General features: G+C 39.6%; 1 protein-coding gene across 1 annotated transcript; it reads left to right on the forward strand.

Annotated features, from left to right (window-relative positions):
• Nucleotides 1-5,205: 5,205 nt before the first annotated feature.
• On the forward strand, nucleotides 5,206-23,813 carry LOC117414680 (solute carrier organic anion transporter family member 1C1-like). Its single transcript, XM_034024445.3, has 15 exons — nucleotides 5,206-5,765; nucleotides 7,343-7,497; nucleotides 10,548-10,689; nucleotides 11,393-11,525; nucleotides 11,809-11,933; nucleotides 12,825-12,971; nucleotides 13,059-13,157; nucleotides 13,518-13,763; nucleotides 13,867-14,031; nucleotides 15,500-15,695; nucleotides 16,876-17,041; nucleotides 17,496-17,680; nucleotides 19,595-19,659; nucleotides 21,597-21,714; nucleotides 22,267-23,813. The coding sequence occupies exons 2-15, from the start codon at nucleotides 7,357-7,359 to the stop codon at nucleotides 22,490-22,492; spliced, it is 2,154 nt and encodes a 717-aa protein (XP_033880336.3). The 5' UTR covers nucleotides 5,206-5,765; nucleotides 7,343-7,356; the 3' UTR covers nucleotides 22,493-23,813.
• The last annotated feature ends 337 nt before the right edge of the window (nucleotides 23,814-24,150 follow it).

The raw sequence follows: 24,150 nt of genomic DNA on the forward strand, positions 1-24,150 counted from the left end.
GGGTTCCCTGTGATAAGACAAGACTTGAAACTGCATTGCACCTGCACAATCTGTAAGGGTTCCCTGTGATAAGACAAGACATGAAACTGCATTGCACCTGCACACTCTGTAAGGGTTCCCTGTGATAAGACAAGACATGAAACTGCATTGCACCTGCACAATCTGTAAGGGTTCCCTGTGATAAGACAAGACTTGAAACTGCATTGCACCTGCACAATCTGTAAAGGTTCCCTGTGATAAGACAAGACTTGAAACTGCATTGCACCTGCACAATCTGTAAGGGTTCCCTGTGATAAGACAAGACATGAAACTGCATTGCACCTGCACAATCTGTAAGGGTTCCCTGTAATAAGACAAGACATGAAACTGCATTGCACCTGCACAATCTGTAAGGGTTCTCTGTGATAAGACAAGACTTGAAACTGCATTGCATCTGCACAATCTGTAAGGGTTCCTTGTGATAAGACAAGACTTGAAACTGCATTGCACCTGCACAATCTGTAAGGGTTCCCTGTAATAAGACAAGACTTGAAACTGCATTGCATCTGCACAGTCTGTAAGGGTTCCCTGTAATAAGACAAGACTTGAAACTGCATTGCACCTGCACAATCTGTAAGGGTTCCCTGTGATAAGACAAGACATGATGACAACAGAACAATCAGTGTTAAGAGACCTAGAAAACAAGTTGTTCTGAGCTGTGGAAAGATACAATTCACACATCTTTTAACTCAGTGGCTTTATAAGGAATATTAGCTACATTTTCCAATTAGTTATTCGCACTTTTCTTATTCCTGAAAGCACAAAACTCTATTTAGGCAGATTACATGAGCCGTGACATCCTAAAAAAAACCTTGTCTTCATTATGAAATGTTATGAAATATTTTATTTTTCTTAGAATGGAACGGTTACATAATTAGATTAAGTAAAGATCTTAAGGATTTAGTTATTCAAATTCATTAGTTTCGGATTTGTCTAAAACCATAGGTTTCTACGCTAGTCCCCAGAACAGTGTGTTAAAACGGAAAATGAGATTAGCCAAGAGGCTTGTGTAACAATAAGAAGCCATTCTCTCACCTGCAGTGTGTTAATAAATACAACTAACACAGCTAGCAGCCTCACTCCATGTGTCAGAAAGAACTCCTTTAAACAAACTGGTTGATACACCAGAAGGAAAAGGATGCTTGATATAAACTGTTAGATAGAGGGAGGAAAACAATCAGTTATTCAGGCATGAACATTAAAACAGACTCCTGGAGATGACATTCCCAAGTGCTTTATGGTCCAACTATAATTAATAATAAATACCAGAAGAAGGAGAAGAAGAAGAAGAAGAAGAAGAAGAAGAAGAAGCAGAAGAAGGAGAAGAAGAAGAAGAAGAAGAAGCAGAAGAAGAAGAAGAAGAAGAAGAAGAATGGCAGTTCATTTAGCACTACTGCATTTTCAACAGCCTCATGCTGTATTTTAACAGAAAGAGTTCCCCGACATAAAGTAATGGATCTCTCTCGGGTTCAAACCAGTAAAAAGAAAACATTCTAAATCTTTTATAAAACCCTTGTAAACATCTATAAGGGTTAGCACGTTTTAAATAAAATGGCATTTTATTGAGTATGTTTCTCATACAATTTGGACTGTGTGTTGATTTGAAATGCACAGAATTGCTGTGTGGGGTTATTCAAGGCTAGACAACAATTCGTACTTGACAAGAGTTGAAGAGTTGCTTCTCCTTAATTAAAAATGTGTTATTTTCCACCTTCCTCACATTGCAAGACATGTGTGAGTGTGTGTGATGGGATAATCTTAATTATACTGATTTACAAGTGAATGCTCAGGAATTCAGCTGGGGAGAGGCTAGAGGAACATAGTTCATCGTGTTCCCACCAGCGTTCAATAAAGAGGCTGCTCCGGGCATGCAGGGTATTTGAAAAGGTTCATGACTTTGATAAAAAATCAAAAGAGTTTTCACATTGTGAATAAATACATACCCCAAAATACAGTAAGATTACAATTGTGTTAATTAAACATTAAGCTATGCCTGTGGGTGTTCAAAAGAGGATTTCATTTTTTCATATTTCAATGGCCAGCTTGTTATAATGACCTCACAATGAGCTTTCAATTCCGAGCTCCCCACAGCAATGGCCATCAATAGGAAACAGTTAATTCTGTGTAGTATAACCATAAAACTCATTGGTTCTTCATGGGTAACTCTTACATGTAAAAAACGGTCTCTACTTCATCACACAAACAGTGGTGAGACTCTGTAACAACAGTACATCCCACAACGCTGCCATTGTAACAGGACTGAAGTTGGACGTGAATTGACGACCATGCACATCGCAGGAAAGCATCTTAACCACTATGCCCAGCCTTTAACATGTTACACAAACTCCAATAGTCATCTTCACTGGTAGTATTTGAAGTTCAATTGCATTTGTAAAGAATAATTTGGGCATCATACAGGATACAAGTTATTCTTCAATTCAAACTAATTTGTTGACTTCAGGGACCTTTGATCCCAATGCTGAGATAAAACCTGAGGGTTTAAATGAGAACGCTGTGTCTATAATTGATCCTTTGGGGCTCAGGCTTTCAAATTATGTTTGTTGTCCCAGTTAGTAGTTCTGATGCATTGAAAAGCAGAGTTGAGCCTGTCATAAATTTAAAGAAGTGGTGGACTGTTAACCTAGGCGTCCTGTTTAAATTCCCTCTGACCCAACTCATTTCAGATTAGAAAGTCTTCAAATCCCCTGCCTCATTAAAAAGGGTACAGGGCATGCCTGGTAATGAGCTATTGTATTTCTGTGAATCTGTGTGTTCAGCGTTCCAATATATACACTCTGCCTATCTGCTTTGCCTTATTCAAATCCGTCCACATAGTTTTCACATGACCAGTTATCTCCAAAAAAAAAAATTAACCCCATAGTTAATCAAGACTAATTAGATTTTCACACCAGCAGATTTCTGAATGCAATGGTGTGTGTGATTGATAATCTGCCAACACCAATGTCTTTGTGTTACCCTTTTGAAAGACAACAATAGTAGACTGTATTGGTGACCCAGAATGGCCAGTAACACTAGTGGAATTGAGAGGATCCGGCATCCAGTGTATCACCATTAAAGACACCCAGAACTGAGAGCATCAGACATCCAGTGTATCACCATTAAAGACACCCAGAACTGAGAGCATCAGGCATCCAGTGTATCACCATTAAAGACACCCAGAATTGAGAGCATCAGGCATCCAGTGTATCACCATTAAAGACACCCAGAACTGAGAGCATCAGACATCCAGTGTATCACCATTAAAGACACCCAGAATTGAGAGCATCAGGCATCCAGTGTATCACCATTAAAGACACCCAGAACTGAGAGCATCAGGCATCCAGTGTATCACCATTAAAGACACCCAGAACTGAGAGCATCAGGCATCCAGTGTATCACCATTAAAGACACCCAGAACTGAGAGCATCAGGCATCCAGTGTATCACCATTAAAGACACCCAGAACTGAGAGCATCAGGCATCCAGTGTATCACCATTAAAGACACCCAGAACTGAGAGCATCAGGCATCCAGTGTATCACCATTAAAGACACCCAGAACTGAGAGCATCAGGCATCCAGTGTATCACCATTAAAGACACCCAGAACTGAGAGCATCAGGCATCCAGTGTATCACCATTAAAGACACCCAGAACTGAGAGCATCAGGCATCCAGTGTATCACCATTAAAGACACCCAGAACTGAGAGCATCAGGCATCCAGTGTATCACCATTAAAGACACCCAGAACTGAGAGCATCAGACATCCAGTGTATCACCATTAAAGACACCCAGAACTGAGAGCATCAGGCATCCAGTGTATCACCATTAAAGACACCCAGAACTGAGAGCATCAGGCATCCAGTGTATCACCATTAAAGACACCCAGAACTGAGAGCATCAGGCATCCAGTGTATCACCATTAAAGACACCCAGAACTGAGAGCATCAGACATCCAGTGTATCACCATTAAAGACACCCAGAACTGAGAGCATCAGGCATCCAGTGTATCACCATTAAAGACACCCAGAACTGAGAGCATCAGGCATCCAGTGTATCACCATTAAAGACACCCAGAACTGAGAGCATCAGGCATCCAGTGTATCACCATTAAAGACACTCAGAACTGAGAGCATCAGGCATCCAGTGTATCACCATTAAAGACACCCAGAACTGAGAGCATCAGGCATCCAGTGTATCACCATTAAAGACACTCAGAACTGAGAGCATCAGGCATCCAGTGTATCACCATTAAAGACACCCAGAACTGAGAGCATCAGGCATCCAGTGTATCACCATTAAAGACACCCAGAACTGAGAGCATCAGGCATCCAGTGTATCACCATTAAAGACACCCAGAACTGAGAGCATCAGGCATCCAGTTTATCAGTGGATCCCCCAGTCTGGGGAACATTGCTTTGTCAGCATCATTTGGGAGAGGAAATGTTTTTATGCACTGTGGCCCCCTGAACCCATCTCGTGCCCCCCCCCCCAGTTTTGGAACCCCTGCTTTAACAAAATAAAAAAAACATATCTGCTACATAAAATACACAAAACAAAATTAAGGGCAAATTTGTTTAGTTGCGTTTTAGTTGAGTAACATTTTTAATAACTGGCTCAAATCAGCCTGAGGGTAATCACCATCACAATTAAGTGTCTGTAACTACCAAAACAATACAGTGAATAATATTGCCTACTCGAGTAGGTGAAAGAAATCTAAATTTGCAAGTTTTCTTTTCAGGCACTTTCTTAGGCGTAACTCCTGTTAACCAACCAGCTGCTTCCTTGAATGACTGACATGCTTCCCAGCCAGTAACATACATGGCCCACAAAAACATTGCTGAAATTATGGCAATTGTGGTCTACTGTATAAAGAATTACAGCTTCAGGTAAGGCAACGCAAATTCTATTGAGATGTGACAGATTTCTCTATACAGATGACAGGTGATTGGAGAAAGCCTCTGACCAGCCATTCCTAGGTGAGGAGAGAAATCAAAGCAGTAAGATTGGACTGACAGTTGGTTTTAGTGTTGTCTCTCTTCCCTTGCAGATGGAGTAGCATGTATATAAATACAATTGCTGTACTGTTAACACTTCAGCTGCCTCTGATGAAAGGCTGATACATGAAAGGCGCACTACAGCCCATAATGTTGTTTTTTGTGGGGACTGGTTCAAAAGAAGAAGCCGGCTGCTTCTGTCCAGCAGCTTACCTGCATCCTGCGCTGTACCGTGCCAGAATCTCTCCTCTTCCCAAGTCTACAGACAAAACTTCTGTCTCCAGCTTTGCTCCACAAATCGAGTTCAGCGACGATTTGCCAAAGATGATCGCCTTTTTTCATAAAAGCGTTATCACGTGTTTGCGTCAACTCTTCAGCGGCTTGCATAAAGCCGAACTTTTTGCTACGCTTTTCACCAACTTTAAGTATCCGGCATTGACGTCAGAGATGAGAAATGTGTGAATTAAACCTTAAAACCCTGGACCGAATGCAGCAGGAGCCTTTGTGAAATACCAAGGATACGTCAATTGCAAGTGTGCAACCTTTTGTTCTGTTTCAGTATATCCCCTCCCCGTCTTTGCGCAGTTAGTGTAAGCATAGGTGACTAGCTTGCTCATCAAATGCACGGGACAGCGGTCAGTGGGGGACCCGTGTGTTGAAGACACTTTGCTTCTTGAAGTTTGAAGAACGCAAACATTAGAGCAAAAATATTTCTTTCACAAGTTAGTTTCAGGTAAGTAAACATTTGCTTATCAACTTTTCGAATGTTACTGTCTGTATTAGTGTCGATGCAACTTTCACTTACAGGTACAGCTGGTCCTGATGAAAATTAACTACGGTATTTTTGTAGTTTTTACCATGGTTATAATATACATTTACCATCGTTTACCCTGGTTTGCCTTGTTTATTATTATTATTATTATTATTATTATTATTATTATTATTATTATTATTATTATTAATAATAATAATAATAATAATAATAATAATAATAATAATAATAATAATAATATGCTTTTTCCATACCTCCCTATTCTTTACAGTGCTTACCTATGCTTTACCATTTTTGCTACGGTTTGAATTTTCCTTTCTAATGTGGGTTTCTAAAATGAAAAAATCTTGGTATAGCCTATTAAACAAATACACAAAATCACATACATTAGTTCATTTTAACTGTTTTGTGCTTTAAAAAAAAAACTTTGCCTATATAATAACCGACCCCATTCACAAATATGTTAAATAATTGTGTTGAAAACAAATGCTATGTGTGAGACTCTGTGACACACACACACGCGATCCAGAGCATCGTGATCCAGACCTCGGTCACATGCACACGCACAACTGCAGAACACTGCGGCATTATCTTATACAAGCAAGCGAGAACCCATGAATGCAATTACGTTACCGGGTATGTATTTGCATTATGTGTGTTACTGTTCGTATGATTGCGGGATTGGATTGGCGTCAAAACAGATACAAACGAGGCGTAAAAAGGTTGAACGTTTGGCGATAGTCCTTCTCGTTGTAACAAACTTTTTTTTTTCTTTTCTCCAAGTCTCCTAGTACATGGCCAGCATTGCTACACTTGGAGTCCTCCAGAGGATCTTTGATTGCTGATTAAATGTGATTTATATTTGAACACATGCTCCACTTATCTCACACCTAGTGATAGTATTCACAGTGGTTGCCAAACAGATTATTTTGAAATGACACTACCTTTTTCCTTTTTTGTTCAGAACTACATTTGTGAGACCTACATAGCTAGAACCCCTTTTAACCCATTAATTGCCATTGCCCTCATTTGAGGACAGACGACTTTGTCATTTTTTTGGATAATTTCTAACTGCCATGTGCCTGTTAAGTCTAAAAAAAGTTAACTCTAAATGTAATGTATCAAATGACATAAATACAGTTTGTGTTCTAATTTTTTCAAAGAAAAATGAATTTGGTTCTTAATGGGTTAAGTAAATGCATATTATAACTTTTGTCAATGTTTATGTTTTCGATAGGCACATACAATGAATTGACAGATAAGAAGCATACATGTGCAAGTGCCTGCTGAATCGTATGAATTATTCAGTTCATATTCAAAGAAAGAAAGAGTTTTATGATCAACACAAAATCTCTGTGTGGTTATTTTCCACACAGGCTTTGGCTCTCTACTTAACTGTAAATTAAAAGCCTTACCAGAATGATCTTCGTATCTAGATTTCCACTCGTCTGAACTAATAACATTAAGATTCTATTGATGTTTTTTGTGTTTGTGTGTGTGTGTGTGTGTGTGTGTGTTTGTGTTTTGTTTTGTTTCAGGATTGTGTGCATCAATGCCGAGACATTTTATTATGGAAAGTTCTCAGAAGGAGCATGGTATTATTCCTTGGAAGATTCACCCGCCCCCCAAAGAGAAACCGCTCCCGAGGAGTGGCCAGTCAAACGGGAGGCAGTCCTGCTTTGCCACCCTTAAGGTACCTGTGTGTGTGTGTCCTGTTTTCACGCCCGTGCGGAATGATTTCGTAGCGCCGCCCTTTCTGCACGTGTAGAACGTGGCACTGTAACATTGGGGCACTCATGCTATTTCTTGCTGCTCATCTCTTGCCAGGACCCCATTTGAAAACAAGATGTATACCTCATGAGTTCTGTCCTGGTTATATAAATAAATACACTTGAATTTTAAATTTGAATTTGACTGTGAACAAAGCAGAAAAAAGAGCCCTAAACTCATGATGACTTTGGCTTCTTACAGCCAGTCCAGAGCACTTTCATGAATGTTAAACTTTTTTTTTTTTCATAAAAATCTTAACTGAGTAAAAGAGCCACTTGGTATGGCTGTGAAATATCAGCGTTATCTTAGGTAATGTGTTCTTCTTCTTATTGAGCATTCTGTGAGGAACTGTGTGCAAATCTGCTGCCACCGTACCTGCTGCTGCTACTGGCAGCTTTATATGTTCAGTGTTATGGAAACTCCTCTGGCAAAATCTGACGGCACCCTTCTCACTTAAGACTTTCTCTTCTAACTTTCTTTAAAACTCACCATTAAACTGCCTTCCTGTAACACTCTGGCCCTTGTGGATGTAAGAAATGCTACAACAATAATAATAATAATAATAATAATAATAATAATAATAATAATAATAATAATAATAATAATAATAACCCAATGCCATGGCATTAATGTGGTATTGTATTGATGTCACTTACCATGCTGATGTATGGTACTGTAGATTTACCACGCTTTAGATTCACTCTATGATATCTTCAGCTATGGGCGCTCCTGCGTTCGGACAGGCTGGACCCTGGTATAAGTCTGTGTGCCTGTCGGGGTTATTACATGGTAAGATTACCTCCTTCAATGAAACAGAACATGCAAATGTAGGGGAGTGTACTATTCTACTTGAACCTTAGCGAGTCCCTCTTTCACTCTTTTTACCAAACTTCTCACCTATGAAAAGAGAAAGAGAACCGCTTTGTGCCCTTCGGCTTTCTTCCGGAATGCTTGCTTTTGTTGTGTAACCTTGTACTGGTGCCATATGCAGGGGCCTTTGGGGAAATGTGTCCTTTTGAGATTTTGTTTTACTGGTTAAGTAAAAGTAAACATTTAAATAATGTAAAAAAAAAAATAATAAAAAAAAAACTTTAAACAAAAAAAAAAACAAACCCAGTTGATTTCCGGTTGCTAAGTTACAGGTTATCAGGCTGCTTGGGTTGGAGAGAAACAGCCCTGAAAGGCTTCCTGTGTCCGAGCGCAGGGCTTGAAATAAACCAAACTCAATTAAGCTTTAAATACCCTGTGACGTAAATAGGACAGTAGATTCCAGGCCATTCGGTATGGTATTGATCTTACTCTATCAGCCTCCCGTCTTGGCATGGCATAAGGTATCTGTGCTGACGTTGCTTATTAGATTATCAGATGAACCCTCCCCCGTAACACAGAAGGAATGTGTTTCAGCAGAGTGGTGACCACTAGGAATGGTGCCACAGTGAATATCTTGGCAATGCATTGTAAAAATTCAATGAATAAAATAATTCAGTTAATTAAAATGTTATCTCATTATTTTTATTTTTTATGTTCTCAAATGTAGTTATGGACCACAATGAACAGTACAATGTCCTTCAATGGAAAAGTGGAATGTGTTCCATTTCTGATCAAAACATCCACATCCACACGTCAAAACATCCACATCCACACATCAAAGTACACTGACTGTTCTCGCGATAGTCTTTCCTTGACCACTCTTGCCTAATTGCCTGCCTGTTTCTTGAAGGGAGGCATGTCAGCAAATAGGGCTGGTTTAGTTTACTTTAGTTTCTGTACTCATGATCAATTATCATTTGGTGAAAGTCTGATAAGGTGTCAGAGTTTAAATACCCAAGAGGAAGACATGCATCAGTGAGCACTCAGTGAGACCTTAAAGAATATCATTAAACACACAAGAGGAAAACATGCATCAGTGAGCACTCAGTAAGACCTTAAAGAATATCATTAAACACACAAGAGGAAGACGTGCATCAGTGAGCACTCGGTGAGACCTTAAAGAATATCATTAAACACACAAGAGGAAGACGTGCATCAGTGAGCACTCAGTAAGACCTTAAAGAATATCATTAAACACACAAGAGGAAGACGTGCATCAGTGAGCACTCAGTGAGACCTTAAAGAATATCATTAAGGGGGTCCCTGAGGCTCGCCCAGTAAAAGCACAGACGATCTTTTGTTAATTATAAATGTATAATTTTGGACATTCTGCTCCCCTGGTGTCAGCTAAAACTGTTAGCTTGCAGTCCTTCAGTTAATCTATGTAACTGTCACTAAGCCCTGCAAAATACTCTCAAGAATAACACTGTGTAGTATCTTTAGTTTTTTCACTGCACCCAACTAGGTCAGGGCTTATCAGATCAAATTAGCTGTTCTTTAGCAGACATTAAAGAGGTCACTTTCAGTGAAACTCAGCTGGAGGATAAAGTTATACGCTTAACTATTTCTGCGGTTTCTCTTGCTCATACAGCACGGTGGGAATGTATCTGTCAGTATAGTTTGTTACTTATTCTGAGCTTGGCATCTGTGTGCACTTTCAGAACCACAAGTGTACAAACATCCTATCCCTTATTCACTGCTTCTTAGCTTCAGTCTGAGTAACTACGGCAAGTCTGCTATGACCTACACAGCGTGCGAAACAAACTTGCCCAGAGCAGTTACTGAGATCTTCTAGGGATCAATATCTGTAGCTGACGAGCACAGAATGAGCTCTGATTTGTTTAAGCAACGAAACCCCAAAGCCAATGACATGCTTTGACCTGATATAGCCTCATATGGCCTCCCAATTAAAAGCGTAACTAATGGAGGCCCCAGGTGCTTTGATATGATGTTTCAGTCATTCCCATGTTCTCAATTACCAGTCCTGATTCACATATTCTTTACAAAGTGTTGCAAGACTGAGATGTGTGGTATATTATGAATCAAAACCTTTAACTGGGCTGCTAACTCTGGACTAACAGAACGCTCTCCTGTTTGTTCCAGATGTTTCTCATGGCATTGTCTTTTGCCTATTTTGCTAAGGCATTATCTGGAAGCTACATGAAAAGCACAATAACTCAACTGGAGAGGCGATTTGATATTCCCAGTTATTTAATAGGAGTTATTGATGGGAGCTTTGAGATTGGTAAGTGTTTAAATGTGTGTGTGTCTATCAACTGTTATTACATTTATGTCTGCTGTATTTATCCAGCAGTGTTGCATCTTGTTTTATGGCAGTGGGACTTTTTTCTGAAATGTTTATTCCTTAAAGTAACAAAAAGTAACTTTAAACTGTAAAGTAACAAGACAATGGAGCATGTTGATGCATCAGCACCAATGGCATATTCTCCAACATTTAGTCTCGGCCTAGTCTTTTGGTTCCAGCCTTTATTTACACTTTAACTCAGTTGTAGCCCGTTAACCTGACACAACACTGTTAGTTCTCTTCCTGTGCAGAATATAATCAGACACGAATACAGATACCGCTCTGAAACATCACAGTTTATCTCCATTAATGTAGTCTTCTCCTTTAGAATCCCTTTGCATAGGATTTTTGGTTTCATTCATTACATTCTGGTGCCTTGACCTCAAAATGAATGTCAAGCATGTCTATTTTGTTCTAAGTTCAACTGGTGTAACCATTAACCTGTCCCCCAGTATGTAAGACATGCCATGTTTGTTCTATGTGGCATTTCTTACATTCACTAGAGATGTGTGTTGCCAGGGGGACAGGTTACTGGTTACACTCTGGTGTACCAGCTGTTTCAGACCCATACCCAGTTGCATTGCTGTTTGATGCCTCTGCGGGAGACTCATTCTATTGATTCATCGCCGTTCTCTCCGGTTAGGTAATTTGTTGGTGATTGCTTTCGTCAGCTACTTCGGAGCAAAGCTCCACAGACCCAAAATGATCGGAGCCGGGTGCCTTATTATGTCGATAGGGACGTTTTTAATTGCAATGCCTCATTTCTTTATCGGTCGGTAAGTACATTTTTTTGTATTTTATTATTGTTATGCTTTATGCCTCCTCACACTGGACCTGCGGTGCTCAGTGAGCGAGCGAATTTCTAAATGTGATCTGTTTTATTTTTTTTTGCTTTCACTTGGACCAGGAGTTCATTATTGTTGCATTTGGTTTGACTCCCCCAGCGAAGGAAATGCACTCGCTTTGCCATGTCCGGTGTGAAGAGGGCTTTAATGATGCCTGATGTTTTTATTTTTTTTGCTTCCATTGTTAAACAGCAAATTGGTGTTTTGTACACAGCTATAAGTTTGAAACGACAACTAGATCTTCCGCCAACTCAACCAGTTACCTTTCTCCATGTCCAGCAAGCTCAGATCAGACAGTGCCTGGTGCAATGGACAAGCCGTCAATAATAACCAGCACAGGTAGGAGTGATTAGACCATGTGATTGTACAGTAGCATCCATTTGGGACCTTACTAACACCCTATGCACACTGCCTAAATAATGCATGAACACCACTCATTGAAACCACGTGACTGCCATTCAGAAGAACATAAGAGAAAACATTGATGAACAAGAGGAGGCCATTTAGCCCATTAATGCTTGTCCCATTCCTATTAGCTAGCTGGTCAGGCCTTAAAGGATTCCAGCGATTCAGCATCGACAGCATGGCTAGGTAACTCGTTCCACACCCTCACCACTCTGTGTTAAGAAAGTCTCCAGCCCTGTGTCTTAAGTGTGTCTCCACTTCATTTCCAGCTGTGTGTTCCCTCTGCTTCCTGTGCTGAGTTTTGGCTGGAGATAGCTTTGTCAACTCTTTTAAGATTATAAAGACCAATCCCATCTACCCTAATCCTTTGTTCTTTGCTAAGTTAATTCAGTTCATTCACTAACATGTTTTACAAAATGTGACGATTGTGCAGTATTTACAGTAAGTAGTGTGGATAGGGTATGAATTAGATGGGTCATGCCATAGTCATTACTGAGAACAAACCTAAGTAAGTAGCGTAATGCAGGGTTTCTTTAGCAAAATCTAGTTGTTTGTCTGTCACTTATATAAAATGAACATGGCATTTTCTCCTTTAAAAAGCAGTAGGAGTTAGGAGTAGGAAATACAATGTGCCTGGAAGGGAATCATTTTAAAATGAAGTTCCTCACCAGAGTTGTTCACTTCCAATATCAGAGGGCCAGGGATCATATGTTCTCCAAAACAGCTGAATTGACTTCTTTAATTTAGTTTCCTTTTCAGAATGGATCTTGTTTTTCCCCCCATTCGTTTTCTCCAGTTTCTCCTCTTTCTCCTCTTTCGGTACAGGCTGTGAGAAGGAGGTGGGCTTCTCCATGTGGATCTATGTCTTCTTGGGCAATGTGCTGCGTGGGATTGGGGAGACTCCGGTGCAGCCGCTGGGCATCTCTTACATCGATGATTTTGCTCGAGAAGAAGATGCAGCTTTCTACATCGGTATTTTTTATGTATGGAATATCAGATGCTGAATTGCTAAGAGGATAGGAAGCCGAACGTTACTCTTACAAGTGTTGTATCTTTCAGGCTGTGTCCAGACCATAGCCATCATCGGGCCAGTGTTTGGATTTCTACTTGGATCTCTGTGTGCCAGAATATTTGTAGACATTGGATTTGTGGATATGGGTAAGAAAAAAATAAAATAAAAAAATAACATATTTATGCAGCTTTGCTTCTGGATAAAACAGAATGCATACATCCTAACTTTGGAAGAACGTATACACCGATGAATCATATCTTATCATGAACTTTGAATATGATTTTTGCACAGAACACGCCACCTAATGGCCGATTAAGGTTATTGCTTAGTTTCCTTTTAAAAATCAGATCAGCTTCTCTGCACACAAGTGATTGCTTGTCTGATGCATGATTGAGTTTTACTGCTGTCTGCCGTTTCCCTATCTCTGTAATACTCACAGGTCTGCTTTCTTCAAGGAGAGTTTCACTTGTGAAGACCGTGGTTAACCCTGTTGTATTTGTTTCCAGATAGCATCACAATAGCCCCCGGTGATGCCCGCTGGGTCGGCGCATGGTGGCTCGGCTATTTGATAGCTGGGTTCATTACACTTTTATCCGCAATCCCGTTCTGGTTCCTTCCAAAGTCAATGCCAATCCCAGACACGAGACGAAATTCAAAAACTTTCCCTGAACAATCCCGGTTTATCAAAGAATCGCCCACAGAGAAGAAATATGGCAATGAAGAGCCAGCAAATTTCACAGAAATAGCAAAAGGTGAGTTTGTTTTTGATCGGCAGGATTTTTTTTTCAACATCATAAAGCAAGCTTTTTCAGTATAAAGTGTACATGGTGTGAATAACATTTCTGTCTTTTTCAGATTTTGTTCCCTCATTGAAAAGCCTGCTTGTAAACCCTGTCTACGTCTTGTACCTGTGTGTAACAATAATACAGTTCAATTCCTTGATTGGCATGGTAACGTACAAGCCCAAATACATTGAGCAGCATTATGGACAATCGGCTTCAAAAGCCAACTTTCTGATTGGTACGTGTGTTTCTTCATTGTATGCTATTGGCTGTGTTTATACTGTAGTTCTGAAACCAAAGGCTCCTATTTTAAAGTGTAAAGGAGAAGGCTTAGGCTGTTTAGTTTTATACTGCTATATGTAAGTGTCACAAAGACGGCCAGAGTGGGTGGCGTCAGACCAGACAGGAATTCAAAACAAAGACAGTGGTTGATGAGCTGAGTGCAATGGCTGCACTCAGCGTTTATTTAACAAATAAAACGGTTGTAAACAGCACAAAACAGGACACGGCACTTGCGCCAAAATAAACAGACATACAAAAACGGACTAACACTAAACAAACGGTGCACGGAGACAAACAAACACGGTGAGAACAAACACTTATATTTACGCTCTTTCTTCACTTTACTTTTACTCCTCTCTCTCTCACCCGTTCTCCTCTTCCGAACACCCAACAACCACTGAGTGAAAATGTGCATCTATATATACTGTTGTGCTGGGATTCAATTACTAATTAATTATTCACTTGAATCCCAGCACGTGAATTAATTACGTGAAACCCCGTGTTCACATATTATATTTTAAATGCACGTGCGTGATGTGCAATCCCGTGCCTAAATACAAATATACACTTTTTAAATACACGTGAAACACAGACCCGTTTATATCCCGTGTACCAATCTATACACCAACATTAACACACACACGCATATACAACACAGAACACACAAATGCACACAGGGGCGGGGCACTTTGCCACAGTAAGGTAGACGGAAATAAAAATCCTAAACGGTTTAGTATTGTACTGTGATGTACTGTTTTGTGAGCATCTTCCATTGGTTATCAATTTGTAAGAAAAAAGCTCTGTCATTAATTATATCATGATGCATTTTAAATCCCTGTAACTGAATACCGGTGTGAAAATCACTGTCAAATTTAAAATAAATACAAAAGTTAAATATAAAGTTGACAATAAATACTAAATCACATCTGCTTTGAAAATGTGTACAACAGATTAAACGCTAAACGTCCATTTACACAGACCGGTTTAAAAGTGAATTTATTAAACTAGATCTACAGTGTTTGACTGTTTGATTCCTAGCTGGATTTACATAGTAGTTACTTAGTAAATACATGTGTACTTACACATAATTACTTCCATATAATGTACTTAATGTGTCAATGTTATTTGCATAATATAATCCTAATCCTATCCTTAACTTTTATAAGGGATATTAGCACAGTCCACTGTTTTATCAGGACCACTGTGCAATATATTTGCCACCAGCACAGAATGCTTTTTTTTATTTCCACAGCACAGGGTACTGGAGAAACTGACAAGCCAAACAAACTCTGCAGTAGTTTGGATAATTAGTTCTGTAAATAGTTTTGCAGTACTCTTAACAGACCAACATTGTGATAGTGTGACATGTTTCAGTGTAAAGGCTTCCTTTATCTCCTCTTTAATTCCAACGCTCCTATTTTTAGGTGTCATTAATATCCCTGCTGTAGCACTGGGGATATTCTCCGGTGGGCTTCTGATGAAGAAATTCAAACTGAGTGTGATGGGAGCTGCAAAGTTTGTACTCGGGACGTCTTTGCTTGGCTACGTCTTGTCTCTTTTCTTCTTCGCAATGGGCTGTGAGAATGCCACAGTGGCTGGGTTAACTGTCTCCTACCAAGGGTACGTTTATTTCATACAATTAAAACTAATTGTACATTCAAAATTAATTGTACTCAACTTTTTAGTTGTTCCAGATAAACATCTTAAACCAACGACTTTTGTCGTTTGTCGTTTGTGGAGCTCTATTCCGGTTGACATTTGGGAGGTTGAAACAATGAAGTCTAAATTGAAAACATACTGTTTTTAATGTGCTTTTATAAAATTGGTTGTAGCTGGAGTGTATTGTACACATGAGCTCTCTTGTTTTGTTTTTAACTTTGTACAGCGCTCTGGGATGCCATGGCATAAAGGGTACTAAATCATTTTTATTGTACTGTATTGTATCATCTTATGCTCCCGCCCAATGATGCAATAACTAATTAAAGTATGTCCCTTGGTGAGTTAAACAGATCACCAAGGGACAAACTTTCAAAGCGTTTACTCTTTAATTAACTCCAATGTTTTGAAAGAGGTAAAACACCCTGTTCATTTTACAAAACTAGAACTGACAACTAAGTAATAAGATCTGATTTCTTTAAGCACTCTCAAGGTGTTAGTTTCTTATTTTTAAGAGGATTTGTTTTCTCCTTTCAAAAAATAGGAGTTAATTAAAGAATGGAGGAAAATATGGCCCTGTGTCTTTTATTTTGCGAGCCTCATTAGGAGCCTCATGCAGAGCACAAGAATGCAGTTGTATTTAAATGCTTTGGTGAAAAGTTTTCTCAATGCATGTGTTCTGTTCCTAGGTCCTGGCGTATGCACGTGTTCCTTTGCTAGGTACAGTCGTGTGCACGTGTTCTGTTGCTATGTACAGTCATATGCACGTACTTCCCTCCCTAGTCTTTTCAGAGCAATAGTATTCTACGTGCAAAGTATTACTACGAAAGCCAAATAAGAGCGCTTAATACGCTTCACACCCTTCAGCTAATCTGTGTGTGCTTTAGATTTAGTGGACAACATGCAAACTGCAGAACTATAAACAGTGAACTATTGTTCTGCCAATAAATAACAATCTCAATTGTAGATAAATGTCCCCTAGGGTTCCTTTTAGCACTACTGTGTACCTTGACTGAGTGTTTAAAGTTCCTGAGAGATCAGTGGGGCTTACGTTATTGAAGTAATATTCTATATTCTTTAACGTTTTGTTACAATTACTGCTGGTTTTGTCTGGTTTGCATATTATCGATGTTGTCTTTTCCAGGATCAAACAGGCCTCTTTCCATGAGAACGCCTTGCTTGCAGACTGCAACTCTGGTTGCATTTGTTCAGTGAAGCAGTGGGATCCAGTTTGTGGGGACAATGGAATCACCTATATCTCTCCTTGCCTGGCTGGATGCAAAACATTGAGTGGATCTGGGAAAAACACAGTAAGAGCATTTTGCAGTAAATACAGTACAATACAATTTCACATTAACCACTCTGTGACTGCTGGTGAAAGCTGTTATGAGGTTAAAGATGTGGTAGCTAACAACTTAATTACACTTCTATTGATTGGCTTCATGGGTCTCAAATGTGCACTTGTGAGAACTGCACATTTGAATCCTATATATACTGTTTATTTATCTATCTATCTATCTATCTATCTATCTATCTATCTATCTCTCTGTCTCTCTATATATATATTTATAGATCTATATATATATATATATATATATATCTATAACAATCAGAAGTGCAGAACAGGTGAGATTTATGCAGTTGTTTCTATATCTTTTATTGCTAACGTGATTCTGTGATTCTAGATAAGGACATCAAAGATTGAACACCTAGTTTATAGTTTTTTTTCTTTTCTTGAAGTGCTTCCTCTTGTTTTTTTCTCAGGTGTTTGATGACTGCAGGTGTGTGGCAGAGCCCGGCTCCTCCCTGGGGAATGATTCAGCTGTCCTGGGACACTGCCAGCAGAGAGAGGATTGTGACAGAGTGTTCCCTTATTTCCTGGCTCTGTCTGTCCTCAGCTCTTTTGTCATTTCTTTGGGGGGCACGCCTGGATACATCTTACTCATGCGGTAATCAAATTGATACTTAACTACAACCTCCCCAGACCCTGCGTACATTTAAATGGGATTTCTAAGCTGAGGGAACACAAAGCCACTTTTTTAGAAACCTGATTCCAGGAGACCAGGAGACCTAGTTTGAGGCAACTTTGCCTAACTTTGCAACTGTGTCAAACAGCAAGTCTTCCCTGGTGTGCCATGCAGTGACCTGAAACCCAGGCTCCTGAAAGCAAGTTTCCAGCCACAAAGGGGCTTCGTGTTCCCTCAGCTTTATGCAGTAAAATGTTCAATAGTACCATGCTATTGAGTGCTGTATAGTTTTGGGTGATACACAGTATGATAGCCAGGTTAATCACAGCCGATCCTTGTTTTGTTTGAGAAAAAGATTTCTTCTCAATAAGGGTCAGCGCTCAAAGTGAAATCATTTTTAAAAAGATATCTTCTCAATAAGGGTCAGCGCTCAAAGTGAAATCATTTTTAAAAAGATATCTTCTCAATAAGGGTCAGCGCTCAAAGTGAAATCATTTTTAAAAAGATATCTTCTCAATAAGGGTCAGCGCTCAAAGTGAAATCACTTTTAAAAAGATATCTTCTCAATAAGGGTCAGCGCTCAAAGTGAAATCACTTTTAAAAAGATATCTTCTCAATAAGGGTCAGTGCTCAAAGTGAAATCATTTTTAAAAAGATATCTTCTCAATAAGGGTCAGCGCTCAAAGTGAAATCACTTTTAAAAAGATATCTTCTCAATAAGGGTCAGCGCTCAAAGTGAAATCATTTTTAAAAAGATATCTTCTCAATAAGGGTCAGCGCTCAAAGTGAAATCATTTTTAAAAAGATATCTTCTCAATAAGGGTCAGTGCTCAAAGTGAAATCTTTTTTTTTTTTTTAATTGTCAAATTAAACTAAAAACGATTAAGCATAACTAAATATAAGTGAAAGTTAAGAAAACAATAAAAGCATCACTTGTTTTAAGTTGTTGTACTGTAGTGTACCTTTTAAGGAAACATTGTGAAAGCGCTTTACAAGTTTCAAGTAAAATAAAAAAAAAAAATGAAGTGCAGTAATAAAAGAGAGCTTAAGCATTATCTTGAGCTGAACATTGCATTTGGGTCAGTGTGGCGGTGTACGCCATTATGTAATGGAAATAGAGCAAATGTCTGCTCTAATAGTGTGAAAAGGTCAGTGCTGCCACCTTGTGAGAATGACCACAAATTGCAATTGTTTTTTTTTAGACAGTAACAAAGCCTGTGTCAATAGTACTATTTTTTCTGAACTGAGAAAAAGAAAAACATAGAATTTTACGAATCTTTAAATAAACTACAAAATTCCTGTTAATGTACAGATTTGTGAATTTCCACCATACTGTACAGCGCTCTTCTGAATTCCATAGGTGTCTTGTGGTTGATCGGATCTGCAGTACAGTAACATGCGATTGTGTGGCATTTTTTTTATTGGTACGATTCTAGATGGAAGCACCAAAAAACCCACCGTGTGTGATTTATAAATCAAAACCAGCTGTACTTTATATCTACATTTTACCCTTATTTTCTTATCCGTGTAAAGGGGCATTTAGAACAGAAAATAGGAGGCACTTTTTTACACAGAGAATTGTGAGGGTCTGGAACCAACTCCCCAGTAATGTTGTTGAAGCTGACACCCTGGTATCCTTCAAGAAGCTGCTTGATGAGATTCTGGGATCAATAAGCTACTAACAACAAAACGAGCAAGATGGGCTGAATGGCCTCCTCTCGTTTGTAAACTCTCTTATGTTCTTTAGTTCTAATATCCTGATGTGTGAGATCTGTGTGGGGCTCACTAATTATTCTGTGGAGAGCTGTGCACTGAAGCCCACAGTGTTTCTTCTGTATTGTAATTTCACTGTGTTATTAAAAGCGAACAGCTAATACTGCGTTTGATGTTTTTTAGGTGCATTAAGCCTGAATTAAAATCCTTGGCTTTGGGTTTTCACACATTGGCCACAAGAACACTTGGTGAGTTATTTTAGAGAGAGACCTGGCCCAGCACACCACCCCTGTGAAGAAAGGCCCCTCACACCTGTGGGTGAGAATATCAGGGCAGCTGCACACTGACCTGTTCCTCTGTGCTCTGTACCTGCCCCCCCCCCCCCCTCCCACTCGCCCAACTGGGACCCACAATACCTCTCCACCCTCCAGCATGAAACAGCCCACTTCCAGACACAGGGCAAGACCCTTCTGTTTGGGGATTTCAATGCCCGGACAGGTAGAGAACTAGACTTTATTCCCACAGAGGGAAACAGACACATATTTGGAGATAACATACCCTGTTTCAAAACACAACTAAAACACAGAAGTAGCTACGATACTGGCAAGAAACTACTAGAGCTGTGTAAAAGCCTAGGCCTGTACATAGTGAACGGGAGAGTGAGAGGCGACCCTCTAGGCAGATTCACGTTTAACTCCCCATTGGGCAGCAGTGCCATAGACTACACAATAACAGATCTAGACATGATTGGTATCAATGCACTGACAGTCAGAACACAATCTTACGTATCAGACCACTGCCAAATTGTCCTCTACCTAAAGAAAACCCCCAAACCTACCCACAGTAACCCCCTACAAACCTCCTCCCACTCCCTCCACAGTACAAATGGAATCAGGAGAGCACAGAACACTACCAGCAAACACTAAACTCCCCAGAAATTATAGAAATGAGAAGTGCTTTCCTGAACAAAAACTACAATCAGACCCAAAAAGATATAAGAGATGGTTTGACAGAGAATGTGCAAAATTAAGACACAATGTAAGAAAACAGGCCAACCTGAAACACAGACAGCCCCTCAGAGCAGACCTGCGAGACTCCTACCACCACACACTGCGAGAATACAAAGCCACTCTCAGACACAAACACACCCGCTCCCTAACCCTAACCCTAACCACACACTGCGAGAATACAAAGCCACTCAGACACAAACACACCCGCTCCCTAACCCTAACCCTAACCACACACTGCGAGAATACAAAGCCACTCTCAGACACAAACACACCCGCTCCCTAACCCTAACCCTAACCACACACTGCGAGAATACAAAGCCACTCTCAGGCACAAACACACCTGCTACATGCAACACACACTGACCCAGATCCAAGAGGCCATAGATCACAACTCTTTTTGGCAAACCTGGAACAAACTAAACCCAACAAAAAGACACACCCCACAGCAATCCAAAACGGACAAATCTGGACAGAACATTTCTAGCACCTGTATAAAGGAATCCAAACTGAAGCCCAGGCACCACAACAAAAAGAAATTCAGAATAAACTGAACTCCCTGGGGGCAATAATTAAAGATTACCAACCTCCCCTAGGCACCCCTGTTACCATTAAGGAGATCAGAGAAAATATTTCCAAATTGAAGCCCAGGAAAGCCAGTTGCCCTGATCAGATCCTCACTGAGATGTTGAAACACAGCGCCCCTCACCTCCAGGCCACTATGCTGAGGCTGTTTAACCTGGTCCTGCTCTCCGGGTAATTCCCTGTGTAGTGGGCACAGGGGCTCATCACCACCCTCTACAAGGGTGGCGACATCCTCAATCCAATCATCCCACAAATAAAAAAATCTCTGCAAAACATTCCCAGACCTGCCAGACTCTCAAAAACTCCCAATCCTCTGTGTCCAACTGGCAGCCCAGTACACAGCCGCCTGTCACAGCCTGAGGGACAAACAGTGAGCACTCTACATTAGTTCAAGTCTTGTTATATTTCATTGTTGTTATTGTTAAATTATTAATAACGTGGTTATTATTTATATTTGTTTACCATGATATATTAGCTTTGTTCACTGGGAAGGCTTGTTATTTCCTTGTACTCTTGGTGCACCCTTTAGTTATCTAAACTAAAACATGTCACTTTTGAGAGTTGACTTATTGTTTGTCTTTTTTTTTATACAGCAGGAATCCCAGCTCCTATGTATTTTGGAGCCCTCATAGACACCACCTGCTTGAAATGGGGAAACAATAGATGTGGCGGGCGGGGAGCATGCAGGATATACGACACCAGTGCTTACAGGTAACACTTCAACTGAGTTCAAAATAGAAGAAACTAAGTCAAGTAGACAACTGCTTTGGCGAATGCCTTCATCAGTGTGTGAGCTCAGCAGTAGTGTGGTGTTCAGTTTGGATGAATTGGAAGGGTTAGCCCCTCCCCATAGGGATTTCTTGTAAAAAAGTGTTGCAGTGTTTCTTTTCAGCACTATTTCATTTGAGACCCACTTGTCCATTTGTCACAAGGACAGGTATTTGAAGTCTAAACGTTACAATATGTCACTGGAAGGTCTCATTTTGATTGACAGCTGTGGTGGGTGTGAATGTCACTGATATGCTTGTTTAAAAATTATTTGAATCCAAATAAATGAAAAAATGGTCCCATGTGCACTGTTTATTTAATGAATTTGCTTTTTTCACCCTTTTATCCAAGCTAAGAGTTAACCGAATTGGGCCTTTCGCTGTCCAATTTAATTTTTTTACTGATAAAATGGGATTGCAGTTTGCGGTTGGTACAGCTCCCACTTGGAATTCATTTATCTGAGTAACCCCTTGTGTATTCTTGTTATCTTTGCAGAATTGTTTACTTGGGATTGACGTTGGGGTTACGGACAGTGTCATACTTCTTCTGTTTCGCCGTTCTCGTTCTCTTGAAAAGGCAGTACAAACACAAAGAGAAAAGCGACTTAGCTAACGGCACAGCAGAGGTGCACCCGCTGAGGAAGGACGAGTCAAACTCTTTTAATAGCGAGCATTTGATAAGGACAGCGGACTGTTATACAGGGAAGGAGACGCGCCTGTGAAGTGGATTAGATACAGCCAGCATGCCATTCATGTGGGACCCTGCCATGGCAGTCCTCTTCAAAGTTCTTATACAATATATAAGTTGTATATTTGTACTGGAGTAATGTAGATGATGGAAAATAAAGATTTTTTATAATAGTTCAATTAACACAATTCCAATGTATATGATAGAAGAGTTTCTGCAAAAAGTCTTAAACTGTGAACTGTTTTTTTTGTTATTTTTACATGTTTCTTAGTGAAGAATGTAATTGCTCTGTTATTTTCTTTAATTTTGTGAACAAGCTTTCGAACGATGTATGGAAATGTATATCTTTTTGTAGTTGTTTTTTTTTAAAAAGATGGTGTGTTTCTAAACAAAAAATGCAAACAACTTTGTATTTAATCAGTACAAGGTAAATCCATTCACTTGCATGTACTTTCTGATGCTCCCAGAAAAAATAAAACCCTTTCCAAATTGCTTCTCCATCATGGCCAACAGAGGGTCAAAACTACGGCAGAACATTAGCACCACAAAAAACAAAATTATTGCGAGATAATACTGCGTTATTTTGCATTCATTATTGCATTATTTTGCAATAATTATTGCGTTATTATGAGATAGTTTTCATCAGTAATAAAGATGTCAAATTACAGCAGAAGTGACATGCAGCTGGACAGTGAGAAACTGTCAAGGTGCTCTATTACAGTTCTTTTACAGTTTTGTACAAAAAAACATTCAGAGTTTTCTATAACATATATTATAGTTTTTTAAAACTTCACAAATACATAATATTGCTACTTAATACTCCTTTTCATTCAGTCCATGTCATGATCCCATAGGTTAGGCCAGGGGTTTTCTCCCTATTCAGTATGCAGCCCCAAGTGTAGCCAACCTCCATTCAGGCTCCTCTCCAATAAGACCGATGGGATGGAAATGACCATTTTAATTTAAACGAGCTGAAGAAACGGCATTCGCACACTTCAGTCAGATAAAGGGTAGTGGTAGTGAGAACACAATTATTAAAACGTCATTTCAAGCTACCTCCATGTACTTCTTAATGTTCGAAGTGATTTGGTTATATTAATTACAGCATGTAGTAAAGAGCTAACATTTGGTACCAGTGCAAACTGTGTATGTGCTGCGATATCGGCCACAGCAAGCGTTCTTGCACAGATGTCAGCATGTGACCAGCAGGCTCCAGAGATAGGGACTATGAGAGCCGCTGAGAAAAAGCTCACCGGGTGAGTTTTAAAGGATGATTTGGAAGAGATTTGCAGTGCGCATGCAAACTGTGCCAACAGTATCGCAGTGGCACTGTATTTTCAATAGAAAATGCGCTATCCCAGAAAGTCCATGAAGTGTTTATATTGAAAAGTTAGTTTAAAATATATATATATATATATATATATATATATATATATATATATATATATATATATATATATATATACATGTTTTATATTGCAGCCAACCACTGTGGCTACATTTGGGTTTGTATGATATAATTTTTGTTCTTTTAGATGTATCTCAATTTGTTTGGTTAAGCATACCCTATGTACTGCACAATGCCATAAGAAGTCCAGCAAAAGTATGATATTCCACTATACTATCTTAACCAAGAAGTTAGATTCAAAATACAGCCGAACGTTCGAAAGGTGGGCTGCATGTGTGGTAGAC

Source organism: Acipenser ruthenus, chromosome 7, assembly GCF_902713425.1.
Source record: "Acipenser ruthenus chromosome 7, fAciRut3.2 maternal haplotype, whole genome shotgun sequence".
Taxonomy (NCBI): domain Eukaryota; kingdom Metazoa; phylum Chordata; class Actinopteri; order Acipenseriformes; family Acipenseridae; genus Acipenser; species Acipenser ruthenus.

Excerpts from the sequence above, each read along its gene's own strand:
- LOC117414680 (XM_034024445.3), top strand. The coding sequence starts at position 7,357 with ATGCCGAGACATTTTATTATGGAAAGTTCTCAGAAGGAGCATGGTATT. Across the intron at positions 13,764-13,866 it reads TTTCACAGAAATAGCAAAAG|ATTTTGTTCCCTCATTGAAA; the intron begins GTGAGTTTGTTT and ends TGTCTTTTTCAG. Across the intron at positions 15,696-16,875 it reads TTAACTGTCTCCTACCAAGG|GATCAAACAGGCCTCTTTCC; the intron begins GTACGTTTATTT and ends TGTCTTTTCCAG.